The 13307-nt window shown below is 44.0% G+C and overlaps 1 protein-coding gene across 2 annotated transcripts in view; it reads right to left on the bottom strand.

Moving 5' to 3' along the window:
- The window catches only part of LOC119161277 (uncharacterized), an 82772-nt gene that overhangs the window by 12782 nt on the left and 56683 nt on the right, over positions 1-13307 (bottom strand). Inside the window, exons 1-4 of one of the 2 annotated variants that reach the window (XM_075879602.1) lie at positions 7331-7476; positions 7165-7239; positions 2500-2527; positions 878-1002 (exon numbers count right to left, since the gene is read on the bottom strand). In XM_075879602.1, coding sequence (XP_075735717.1) covers positions 878-1002; positions 2500-2527; positions 7165-7181 — 170 coding nt within the window. In that variant the 5' untranslated portion in view covers positions 7182-7239; positions 7331-7476. Of the gene's footprint in view, positions 1-877; positions 1003-2499; positions 2528-7164; positions 7240-7330; positions 7477-13307 lie in introns of those variants that run through there. The other variant, XM_037413666.2, reaches the window with a different exon arrangement.

A 13307-nucleotide genomic window follows, 5' to 3' on the forward strand; every position in this document is an offset into this window, starting at 1 on the left:
CGTGTGTTAACATTTTCAATGACTGGCGTAGGACCTGGTGAAGTGAGGGTATCGTGCAGGTCAGACCAACTCCTCACACCATCATGGTCCTTTCCAAAGGTTATTCCCACCTCCTGTCTTTAAAGTACTTTTTCAACAACAAAGAGAACCTCCGAACCCTTAGCATCAAAAGTGGAATTCCTTCACGATCACTTCTAATTTTCTTTAGATTATGAAATTGTCGCTTTTACTGAGTGAATGAACGGGTGATATTCGTAACGCATGAACGCGTGCGTATTCGGACAATTCATGTATGTATTCATTGGCATCGGTCTGTAGTCAGCTCGGGAGACGGAGCAGGTGAAAGGAAAAACGAGGTTAGCATTTTCTTGCCGCACGACTGCTTGAATGACTGAGGCCACCGGAGGTGTTTCGACGGTGCGGATACTGCGAAGCTTCGTGGCGAGGACGGGGAACGTTCCACCTCCACCAAATATGTTACGGAAGAGAAGAGACGCCGTATCAATGAGGCTGTAGACGAGATATATTTCAAACTAGCAGCAGCGGCGTGACCGGTTGACCAGCCACCGAGTGGAGACAACCCTTCGTCATTTTCGTCAGGCACTAACGCGCATCGTCCCACAAAATGTCAGAATTCATGCAGCAATACTGTCCTGGACTTTCACTTATGCCTCCGCTGAGGTTACGATGCTACGGTTTTTTACTTTCGATGGACACGTGATGACACATATACGGCATTCCCCGCTACGAATAAGGGCGCAATATTGACTTGTTTGAAATGCTTGTTTCACGAAAGTCAGTGTGGCATACATATACAACGTTATGTGCTCCTGCATGAATGCGGTGTTAAACAGCTTGGGGTGCAAGTTGAGCTCACCCGTCCTCGGCGGTGATGGCCTGGGCGTGATAGGCCAAAGTCTCGGCGACTTTTTCCTGCGAGTAGAGCTGCAGGGGCGAGTTGTACTGGTTGTGTACAACGGCCTTCACTGTCGAGGGCTCGCCCTGCAAACAGGTAGCGAACACAAGCGATAAGAGCGAAAGTGTACTAGCAAATAACATTGCTGTTCACAAATGACGGCACGTGCTCGAAATTGCCAAAACTAAAACACATGTCCATCTAGAAAGAAAAGTTACATTAACAAGGTTGCATTGTTGTTCCGCGTTTAAAGTGCATCAATAATTACTTTTCTTCAATTATGGAGCTTAACTCATGGGCTCGGATAGACATATTAGTATGCCTTCCGCGCAGCCTTACAACAAAAGTTAGAAATGTATACCTCCGGGTTCTGGCGCAACGAAAAGTGAAGTCAGTTGTTCGTGTTTGTATGAATAGAATACTTTAGTTGCTCTTCTGTTATTCAAGAACTGAATAGTTATGTTGTCCACCTAACCAGGTGGTTCAACGGTTACGGTAATTGGCTGCTGTCCTGAAAGTCGCAGCTTCGGTCCTTGCCACGTAGGTCAAATTTAAATAAATTCGAAATGCTAACGCCCCGTATGCTGTACGATGTCACTGCAAGTACCAAATTGTCGTAAATATTCTGAGCTTTTCACTACGGCGCCTCTCATATTCCGAGTCACATTAAGACGTTAAACCTCATCAACAGGCTAGCCAACCGAAACATTTACCAGATTATCAGGCGGTATGACTTCTTTGTCAGATCGCCGCAGTAAATTTACTCCTTCAGTCGATGTAGCCTCTGAGGATAGAGATGAATGTCTTTACTATGTGCTCTCTAGTTTTCTAATTTATCCGTTTCGGCCAATTTTACAAGGTGCACCCGCGACCATACCAGACATCTCTGTGATATATGCACTGTATAAAAAAGAGCCCTCTGACTTTTTATTAAGGAGTTCTGACTTGCCGCATATGTGACTCTCTTTATGAAGGCGTGTCCAGTCTATTTCGAAATCATTATATTCTTTTCGGAGAGTCATATGACTCATAAGAGTGTTAACATGTCTCCTTTATAGAGAGCCATATACGTGACAAGTCAGGGCTACCCGAAAGGATTCACTCATAATCTTTTTTTTTCTTACAGTGTATGTTTTAACCTTCCTTCCTAGTGTTTACGCCTCTTATTGTCTCAAACCTAAGGTCTTTTATACTAAGAGCACTAAGTGAAATATTGTGCTGTTTATTGAGAACTGGCCGGGCACGTAGCACCTAGGCAAGATAACCGCTGGTCATTAAAAGCAATGGATTCCTAAAAAAGATGCGAGGGGGAGACAAGTTAGGTGGGCTGATGAGATGAAAAAGTATGCAAGTATAAAGTGAAAGCAGAAAGCACAAGACCAGATTGATTGATGGATCATGGGAGGGGCCTTTGCGCTGCATGGGCGCAGTCAAGATGATGATGATGATTGTGCTAAAAAAACGAGCCCTAAAATGTCCACTTCTTTCCTTCATTCGGTTTGATGTGTGTACGGACATGTTGGAAAGGCAATCAGTTTCTTCAACAAGCCTGTTTTACGGAACAAGATCAAATAATGGCTTACCTTTCTCGGCTTCTGGAGAAAGTCTTCTCTGCAAAATAAATAATAAACAAATTTGAGTGGGCAGCCTTTTACGTGGACATATCATGTATCAATGATGCCTCCACAGTGGGTCCGTATTTACGTCTGCTCGAGTGATATTGTTACGATGCTGTTTTTCTCACGGTATTGATAAATGAAGTCTTGAATTTCTCTAAAGTGCATTGCGTTCATGCAACATATATGATCCAGAATACATGCATTGACGATTAGTTTTTTATTTCGTGGTATTCGTGTCGGTATTAATTTCGAATGCAAGTTACAGGTACTACAAGAGTCAGCTACGGGTACTGAACACGGTAATAGATGAGAAATATATTTAACTTGTCCCTGCCTAAAAGTTCAAAAGATCTGCTAGCAAATGAAAGGCTCCTAGATTCGTTGTCTCCACAAGCTAAGGCACTTCACCGTAGCTCTATCGCTACCGCATCATGCTACAACGAAGACCTCAATGACCTACATGGGAAGCAAAACAGCATCGCGTTGCATCGTCGGCTTAGGCGAACCGGTTAGCTTGATAAATGACCGGGAGATGGACTGTGGTACTCTCGTTACATACTATAACACTGGTGACCAGAAGAGTACTGACTGTTCTGTCCTGCATGCAGGACTTAATAAATCTCATCAGGTTGCGTAATGAGTACTACTGCAAGTTAATGTCAATCTTACTGCTTTATTTCTTTATTTACGAAGTGTGGCAGGGACATAACTGCCTTCTTTGTTTTCTTTGGCACTCGGTTACTACACCTACGACATGCCTGGAAGGAAGGTGGAACTATATGCATACTCAAAGCGTGCGACATGAAGCAACGCTTACGATAGACCAGCTTTCTTGCAGCGCAAATCGTATATTTCGACGAGGAAATCCAGCAAAAGAAATAGCAGAACGGTTCCGTACACACTGAGTTCCGCAGAGCACCTGCAACTTACTTTGTGTTAGTCACACGCACGATCAGGTATTGTGAGCGACAAGATCGTTCAAGCTGGACACACAGCGAAGTATTTCATTCGTCTTATGAAATGTCCTTTTTCTCATTTTGTACCCCCTCCCTCCACTTTATCTGATGCCTTGTAAAAAGCCTTTACAAGGTCAATAAATGCTGTTTATGATGATGTAGTACAGCACTCGCAGTTACATTCCCGTAAAATGCGAAACAACATCAACCCACGCATTTTTGGACATCCATATATATTGTTACTCAATTTAAAACTATATATGTACCAGAACACACCAGGTCCTTTGAAGAAAACAGACGTGATTCGCTCTATGTTCCACAAGCATATTGTTTTACAAGGTGTTTAGGGTAAAAACATCGCAGTACGTATTAACTGCACCAGAAGCTGATGAAAATATTTCTACTCCAACTGTTCCAGTTTCAATGAAGAGTCTATTTAATTAGAAAACAGTGACCATGCTTTCTTCTGCATTTGTGTTCTTGCACGTTTGCTGCAATTCATAAGAGAATTATATAATCGGCTGTATTTTGACAGCGTAACACAGAAGCGAGAGCTTTACCACTCTCACCGTTTTCATTTATTGCTTTGATCTGCAGCGATATTACCACTCGTCCTGAGTGCATGCATGCGTTATTTCTCTGGTGTCACCTCTGCAGTTGAGGCCAACGGCTTGACTACCAATAACAATCTTGCTTGATCTCGTGGAGGTCATAATTTCATCGTGGCTACTTTCCAGGCCATGAAGAATCCACCCCCCTCCCCCCGACCCTACCATGAGGCTTTTTTCAGTTGCACGGGCCGCATGAGGCAAGGATGCCTGTGCGAGCCTTCGGCGTGTTCTAAACTGACAGGTTGCATGTGCCAAAAATCAAGGGCTTTGTGAGCCGCCTCCAACGTGTGGCTTTTAAAGTGAAACGGCTCAAAATAAGCGCCTCTGCTGCTGAGCGCCAAGTCGTGGGGCACCCCTACGATGTTTATTGCAGTGTTTCTTGTGCTTTGGACATATTTTATGTCCTTTAGTCCATGCTCTATGCCACGTCTTTTGCTCTATTCCACCATCGAATGTGTGTTAGAAATTCAACTCGAAAGCTGTAGCCTTGATACCGCCCAGCATCGCGCGCGCGCAGTGCATGCACAATGATTTAAGTAGTATGACGCCATTCACAACAGCTTCAATATAAAACTTACAACTCCTCTCCAGCCATTCACAAAGGTGTCGAACACACAGATTACGCAGAAATCCCATGTTGCTCCAAATCCATTACGCGGTGCCCAACAAGACCCAAGAAATGCAGTATATAGTTAGTCTAATATATACGACCCTACACGATCGCTTGCTCTGCTTAATTTCCTCCAGGAAACTAACCTAGCTCCCCGTTTGGGGAGTACTTCAACTGTGTTGTTGTTCAAGTGTCTCTGTTCTGTTCTTTCTTTCACCCTCGTTTCCCTTTCATTTCTCCACTTTTGCCCTTGTGGCCTGGGTAGTTATTTCCTATTTCCTACATCCTTACAACCCCTCCCCCCGTGTCTTCCTCTGTTCTGTCCTTTCTGAAGAGAAGGTTGTCGGCCCATTCTCTACCTATTTCCCACATCGTTATTTGTATATGTGTGTTTTTGTGTCACGTTACAATAAATTTGATATTAATAATAATATTATTAATGATATTTCATGCTGCCATTTACATGTTTGCAATTTCTTTTTCTTAGCCGTCGCGGCATTCACTGCAAGCCTTGGTATTATCACGCCAGCAACAACGGCCGCATGATTCTGGAGAGAAAATATGTCTTCAGTGATCGTCATAGCGTGCGGCGAAGCAAGGTGCAATAAAGCGAGAAAAAAACACTGTTGCAACACGCTAGAACCTCAGACAGCTGCAAGCTATAAACTGAAGAAAATTATGATACATGGCGTATGGTTTCACAAGAGTAATAATTATTGTTTCACGGTACGCAAAGCCTTCTGAGTTGGACAACGTCAAACATCAACGAAGCCTATTTCCATCTGAGGACCATTCCGCGCTAGACGTGCAAATGGGAATGGCCTTCTGGTGGATGGGTTGACGGAACATATACGTCCCTTCCTTGGCCCCTTTTGTGGCTAGAAACCTTCTTTCTCTAGCAAATTTGGTTTAGAGAGCATCAAATACGAGCTGACACATGAAAAGGTATGAAATTAATCATGCTACGTGCGTCGTGTCCGAGCCTGCAAGCGTCAATGAACAAAAATCGCACTTAATTATCAAAATAAGGTTACCAGTCTCACCTTTTACTTCACTGTTCTTAGTCAATTTTTTTTCTCAGGTAGTTCATGTTAAGAGTTAATACAGGTTAGTACAGGCTAGCTCCGAACCGCAAAATTCATGAATGCATCGATGATACCACCGTAACTGAGATGACGAAGCATGCATTTGTGTTGGTTCTGTTTCTCTCCGTGTGTGTCTTTAAACCGACAGCCCAACTCTTTCTCGCTCACTCTGCACCACCTATTTATCTCGTAAAAAAGCTAGGGAGCTGTGAGGAAGGCTCTCGTGAGCGTAGCATCTGTCCATGAATGATCACTAGCTACAAAATATGCCCGACATTTAGGGAGGAGCGCGTGCGTGTTTGGAGAGACAACAACTTGAATAGTAGGTACGTTCTGCTGTCCTTCAGCCCTATTCAGAAGTTTTTTGGCTAGTTAGGTGATCAAGAACGGCTGGTTTCAGCAAAGTGGTTCCAGTCGACATTACCGCAAGTATACTGACGCAGAAGGCTTGTCTCTGCTTCTCGGGAAGGTCGTACGAGTTAGTTGAGATAGTTGAGTAGTGAGCAAATGAAATGGTCATTTCTGCATACCAATTTTTAGGAGCAACATACATAATACACAGCGTCAGCAGATGCAATGTGCTGTTTGAATATCCTCGCACAGTAACTAAATTGCACGCCCTAAAGACAGCAAAGAAAAAAGCAAAAGCGTCGCTATTACTGGTAACATAACCAGTAATAGCCAAGCTTTTGGACAAATGTAATCTCCGCCGCGAAATGAGGGCGCAACAGTGTTTGCGAATACTACTCAATATGCCCACTTTACCTATTTTCTTGGTGACATTAGCATTACTTATTGTCCAACTACAGAATTTCTCATTATTGTAGTACAAAGTTCGACATGCATAGCAAGCGGCGAATAATGTTGTTAACGCAACAAAAATGTAATCAAGATGCCAGAAAAGAGCACCAGTAGTATTAGTGTATATGTGCTACCTCCAATGACGAAATTCCGATTTACAGGGGCGTTTCTTTCTGCTCCCATCGTGTAAGCAAAAGGGGCAAACAAGATAAACACGATGTCTCAACTCCCCCGTTTTGGTATGAGAGGCGGACTCCCTACGCCCGGACCATACCCACTGTGTTGGACAAGCATCGCACGAGACAGCCCATGCGCATTTTTTTCTGGGTGACAAAATGGTCTCTTTTGCTTCTCCAATGCCACAACACACCTTGCGAGGCACAACACGGTGCATACAAGGTTCCTCCTCTCCACGTCATTAGCTACACACCTCGAATACGTGTTTGGCTTTAGTCGCAGGTTCTGGCATCTGAGGCAACAATTCGAGAGAAGAACGAACTTCGTCCTTCACCCTGGTAGCCCACTCAAGCACCACCCCTCAAAATGACAAGAAAGGCCACACTTACGGCGGAAGCTCGAACATCCTGACGTGCTTTTCGGAGCCCAGAAAACCGATACTTCAATGGTGAGGCGACAACAACCTAAAGATCGCGTGAAAGAAAAGTTAAGCAAACCGTGGCAGTGACCAACAAAGCAGTGTACCGACGTGAGGAAACCGACAGTAATGGTCACCTGATGAGTCAGGAGCTGCGGCACGGACGGGGAACCGCGTGTCAACCCTGTGGGTGGAGCTGCCTTCCAAGAGCGCTCGTTGCTTTCTTCCTGCCTGGTGGCCTTCTTCGTGTCTGAACCCTGAGCTCCAGCGCGATTCGAGCGCGGTGATGAGAGTGAAGGAAGCCTAACTCTTCTCTCCTTGCCCAGTTTCTCTCTCCCTCTTTTTTCGAGCAAGTTTTGACCCAGCCAAAGTTGGAGGAACAAAAAAAAAAAGAAGAGGGTACCGCAGGAAGGTGAAAGAAGAGCATTCGTTCTCGGGGCAGCGTGAAAGGAGGGGGAAAGAGGCCTTCACAACAGCGTCCTAAAATATATTTTCCCAACCCCGCCAGGGTTGCCCGGGGCAAATTCATCTCTCGCCGCTTTTCCGTCGTGGAGCCCAGCACGAACCAAGGCCCGTGCCGGGGGAAGAAGAGACGGAAAAAGAGCCTCCCGTGTGCATCGGGGGCCGGCATGCCGTGTACAGCAGGCGTGTGATTGCGCCCAACTGGTGTCACTAATGCACCAGCCTTTGCTTGTACCCATTACTCGCAATAAGAGGCACTCGGTCCGGTTCACCTCAAGTAAGAAGCGCACCGACAGTGATACTCCCCAACCGAGCAGGAAAACAGCAAAGGCGGCTCTATCTTGGTCGAGGATGACTCAAATGATTGAGTGCGATCTTAAGCAAGCATCTCTGAGTCGGATGCAGCCGAAGCAGTTTTTTAGCCTGGTTGCCTGCCTGTTTTCGGAGCTTTGAATTACCGCTTCTAGAAACTTATACAAAATTACTCCCAAGACACAGGAAACCCGACTATATTTTTTTCAAGTATTACACAATCATGTAGCAGAAGAAAAAGCTTGTAGACCTACTAAATTTATTTGGCTTTGAAGAAAATTCGTAAACAGCGTTTGCACTGCAGACGGCGTTTTGACAAGCGGACTTGTCTTTTTCGAAGCTGCAGCTGCTTGCATTTGCAGTCTTGAAGAAGACAAGGCGGCTTGTCTTAGCGTCTGCTCCAACACACAGCCCTTGTTTACGAATTTTCATCCCAAGGTTCCATCCACCACTGACTCCTGCCTTTCTTTTGGGCTTCAGCGTTAGGGTTATTTTACTTTGTCAGAAGTTATTGTTCTGGTTGAACGCAACGTTCCAGACTGTGCCCAAGAAAGTTTTTGATGATGTTCACAAATCCCAAGTTATTTGTTAGCGCGATTACGTAGCAAGTTGACAGCTACGGCAATAATTGTGACGGAGGTGGCGGGGTAACACTTTTCTGATGGTTATCCATGAAAGATATAACATGTAAAAAAGAACGGTGGTAAATGAAGGATTTAATCTTTTGCATGAATGTGCACCGACGAAGCAAGAAAAAGAGATGACTGAAATTATACTCGGGGCCCAGTGTACAGAAACCCAATGCTGTAATTATTGCGACACAGGCGCATGGATCATAAACGAAATGCAGCACCCTTAAGATTATCGCGCTTGTGTGGGGGTCGTCAAAACGTTTAATAGCAATGAAATGGTTACAGAGAAGTTAGGTGACTGGGTTAGGGCCGTGTTGATTTGCTCCCCCCACAGTACTAGATAGAACACCTATTCCAGAGCTCCATTGGCAGTCAACCCTGCCCGCATCTGTTGAACTAGGGCATTTTGGGCCTTGAGGTCCTGACAATGAGCAGGGCCACCTCCCAGTCCTCCCTCATAAAAGCAAACGCATTCGGACGCTTGGAGCTACACAGATGGTTTTCTGAAGCATTTCCTTTGTGCAAGACAGTTCAATAAGTTGTTTGGCGCAAACATAGGCGATTTATAAAGTTATGACACCGGACGAATTCATCGTCTCTGATGTTAAGTGCGGAACTGTTCTGACGTCGGCTACCACAGTCACTTTTCTGTCCTCCTCTCTTAATTTCCTTCCCTTTCTCGAGTGCGGGGAAGCCTACTGGGCTCAGTCCTGGTTAACCTTCCTGTCTTTTTTTATTATTCTTCTCCTTATCTCCTCCATATATTCTAGTTGAGACTGCGCCCACAAGCCAGCTAGCCCAACAATCTAGTTTATTGAAGTACACACAACAACGCGTGCGCAATGGCCAAAATAAAGATATTTGATGGTCACCGCAGTCTTGTGCTCACGGCGCCATCAATGCGAGACCGCAGCATTCGCAGGTGCTGAAACTTATGCAAGCCCAACGCTTACACACTATTGGAGAGCTCCTCCTATGAAGATCCATCACAATTACTATATTGAAGGCGTCCCGCAGCCCTTCTACATAGTCAGAAAAAAAAAAAAAGCTGATGTGCATGATGCACTCGAGGCTTCTGGAGTGTGGGAACGTCTGAAAATGCTAAGCGGTAGCTACTGCATGCAACTCTCGACCAGCGGTCTCCTTTATTCATGTGATGCAGCAACCACGACGTAATACACTTGTTCTGCGCGCCTGTGGTTGGTCACTGCACACACTACGAGAGTTATTACCGATGCGTATCGTCGTCAATACGCATCGATGCATATCGAGCTTTACGTCTTGGCAGGCATAGCTCGAAGAAATTGTTGAAAACACTTCGAAACACTGAATCACTGAACTTGAGCGACAATCATTCTTTTTAGTTGATGCAGTAAACAACTGGTGCATTCCGCATGCCCCCGTCATTCAACCAGACTTAGGCACGACAGTTGCGCGTCACTTATTTGGCTGCGTCGTGCATTATAGACGCCACCCAACCGAGAAAATTATAGAGAATATTATATTCAACTTTAGCTGCGCTGTAGCAGTTATGAAATAAATCGAAGTTATTTAAAGCATACAAAAAAACTTGGGATTCTTCAGGGCCTTACACACAACCACAAATTCAAACGTTGTGGCTTCCATTACCGTGCACCAATGGAGAGTTGGTTTTTCGTCCCTTTTAAATCATTTCCACGTTTGACATAGCTACTAAAGTTACGTTAAAATCAACAAGTAGTGTCTGAATGTGCTCTACTTCACGTCATTGCCTGTCGACCTCATTGCGTTTTGTCTAAAAAATAAATACGCACGTCAATCAATTCCCTTCCTCTTGTTCTGTCTTGTATTATGGAGTGGTGGCAGTACGCTATAGTAATGTAGGTACTGCGACCACCACATGCCGCTGTCTCGCTTCTCTGGGCTGAAAGAACGTTGCGGACAACTCGTCTCAACAAAAAATAAAACAGAACATTTCCACGGCCGCGACGCGCGGTGATGTAAACTCTTGTTGCTTCCCTGCCATTAACACCTCCCCCTCCCTTTCCAAAGAAAGTGCGGCAGCCAGCGTGCCTATGGGGACGAAAGAAAAAAAAGTGCATAAACCCTGCGATAATTGCCTGTAACGCCGCTTATATAGCCAAAGCCGTCTATACTGAGCTCAGATAAATCAGATCAACCAAATCGAAAACGACGATGCTTCAACTTCAAATGCGCAGAAAATTCTTCGACTACATCGAGCTAAAATAGCCGAAACACTCCATATATCGAACACTGGGTAGCACTAAACGCCTTAAGAAGTTGACTCTTCCTCACCAGAATTTGGTTTAGTCCAGGCGATGACCGCTTTCCTGCATGGCCGAGTGAACGACGCGATAGGAGGGCGCCTCGCGGAACAAGTTGAAATTACCGCTTGTCATCACGTGCATGTGGTTCCTCATGGCCACGTTCGTCGTGCGCGGTCACTGTTCGCGTGTCCGCGACTCTTTGCTTCCTTTGTTAACGCCATAGCTACCGCTCAACGGGAGAACCGGCCCTCCTCAGCAAGGTTGGCGACGACAAACGCAGTCGATCGTTGAAATTGAGAGCCGACGTCATCGCTGCGTAAAGCATCGCTAGAAGCGCACTGAGTGTAATGGGGAAAAAGAAGGACGACATTATGGCCAAGGCGAACTCGACGAGTACGCCCAGCTGCGTATGAAGGTGTCGAGATTCTAACTGCATCGATACCTCTTCTTTTTTTCTTTGCTCATAACGCGTCGCTGCATATAACCTACACCCACAACGACAAAATGTGGGAAAATAAAAATAAAAGCGTAACAAAAGACTCCCGCTTAGTGCTTTGAATCTGTATCTTTTTTACACTATTGCCAAGCAGTACCGTAAAGCTAACCTGTGCAGCAAAATTTGCGACAAATTTGCGCCAGAATTATGGTAACTTCCACAAACGTTTTATACCAAATTATCTGATATATCAAACCTATTCAAACTTTTACGCGAGTTTGATATAAGCGAGTGTGACTGGATGTGAACTTTCTATTTTTTTTAGAGCAGGATACTTACGAGGAAATATAATTCGATAGTGTGCTCACTCTATGATTACTTGTAGTAACTTCACAGGACCCCTTTAATGGCAAGCTGTACGAATCGTTTTCGAATCAACTCTTTTACAGAACTTAGACTACAGGCGCTGTGCACGTTTTACCGCAACAACATTACCATAATTTTTTCTGAAGTTCTCAGTGACATGCAAGTAGAAAAAAAAACTATGCGATAGGATTTGATCTTGCAATGCCCTGCCACATATGACAAAGCCCGAAGAAACAAAATACAACTCAGGGTGTTGTATATATTTGTTTTGATGATTCGCGTTCCTCCACAGCAGTGTTTTTTTTTTTTCATTCGTGCAAGCGCATTTTATGTTTAGTCACACTCTACCTGTAGTAGCTTGTCAAGCTTTTAGCTAAATTACCCTCCATAAATATGTGAAAAATAGTCTGTCCGGCCCCTTAAAAACACATTGTGAGACCACATTCCCAAACCTTGTTCGTAAATCCTGTTTAGCGTAGGTATACAAGTGGCAAAGTCAATTCTTGCACATGCTTATTGCCTGCAAATGTCACCAAAATTCCAAAATTCATTTCAATCGCTCTGAAAGAGCAAATCTACGTACACTTTTAAGGCGACACAGAATGTCTAGCATTAATATAGATCCCTCTAGGAATCATAATTCAAAGCAATCAACCTATGCCAATGTAAAAGAAGAGGCGGATCACAATTGCTGTGAACATCAGTTACATCAAGGAAACCTACTTCAACCCACTTTATGCTACGTCAAAACACGTATAACAGTACAAGTAGTCTTATATAGCAATTCAAGACTTGACCCTTAAGTCATATAGGTGTGACTGTTCCCTCTGAACAACTTCTGTGCAAGCTTTGTGCAAGCGGTGATTATTACCAGACTATCACCAGCAAAAAGCAATGTGTTCCTGAACCTCACTTTTTAGTTTTCCTGCAAGTGCAAGCGACGCCACAAGAAGATCATTACACTACCAACATTAGAGCACACAGTTAACTCTGAACGCGAAAGCCATCAATACGCTTTAACTTTCAGGTATGGCTCCGTGTATTGAAAATCAATATAACCGTCAGAACTGACGTAAACGTGGGTACGTAATATGTGTCACATAAGTTATCACGACAATGCGCTCAATGCAGTGCATGTCATAAAGCAGTACGATGGCGCTGTTTTCGGCTAATGCGTATAATAATAATAATAATAATAATAATAATAATAATAATAATAATAATAATAATAATAATAATAATAATAATAATAATAATAATAATAATAATAATAATAATAATAATAATAATAATATATAAAGTAATAATAATATTAATGATAATATGAGGAGTTTAACGTTCCAAAACCACAATACGATTATGTGAGGCACCGTAGTTGAAGGACTTCGGAAATTTTGACCACTTAGGGTTCCTTGACGTGCACCCAAATCTGAGCACGCAGGCCTACAGCATTTTCACCTACTTCGAAAATTTAATGCTTATCATATTTTTTTCGCCTAAACAAGTATAAGTGTTATAATGACGCAGAGCATGTAGATGACTGAAAAACCGTCATACGTGTCCAGGCAGCCATGCCAGCCTTTTGGCGAGAAAACTTGACCAGCGACGCATCACACCCGGCAGAGCTTGTGAACGTGAA

The sequence above is a fragment of the Rhipicephalus microplus genome, chromosome X (assembly GCF_043290135.1).
Source record: "Rhipicephalus microplus isolate Deutch F79 chromosome X, USDA_Rmic, whole genome shotgun sequence".
NCBI lineage: Eukaryota > Metazoa > Arthropoda > Arachnida > Ixodida > Ixodidae > Rhipicephalus > Rhipicephalus microplus.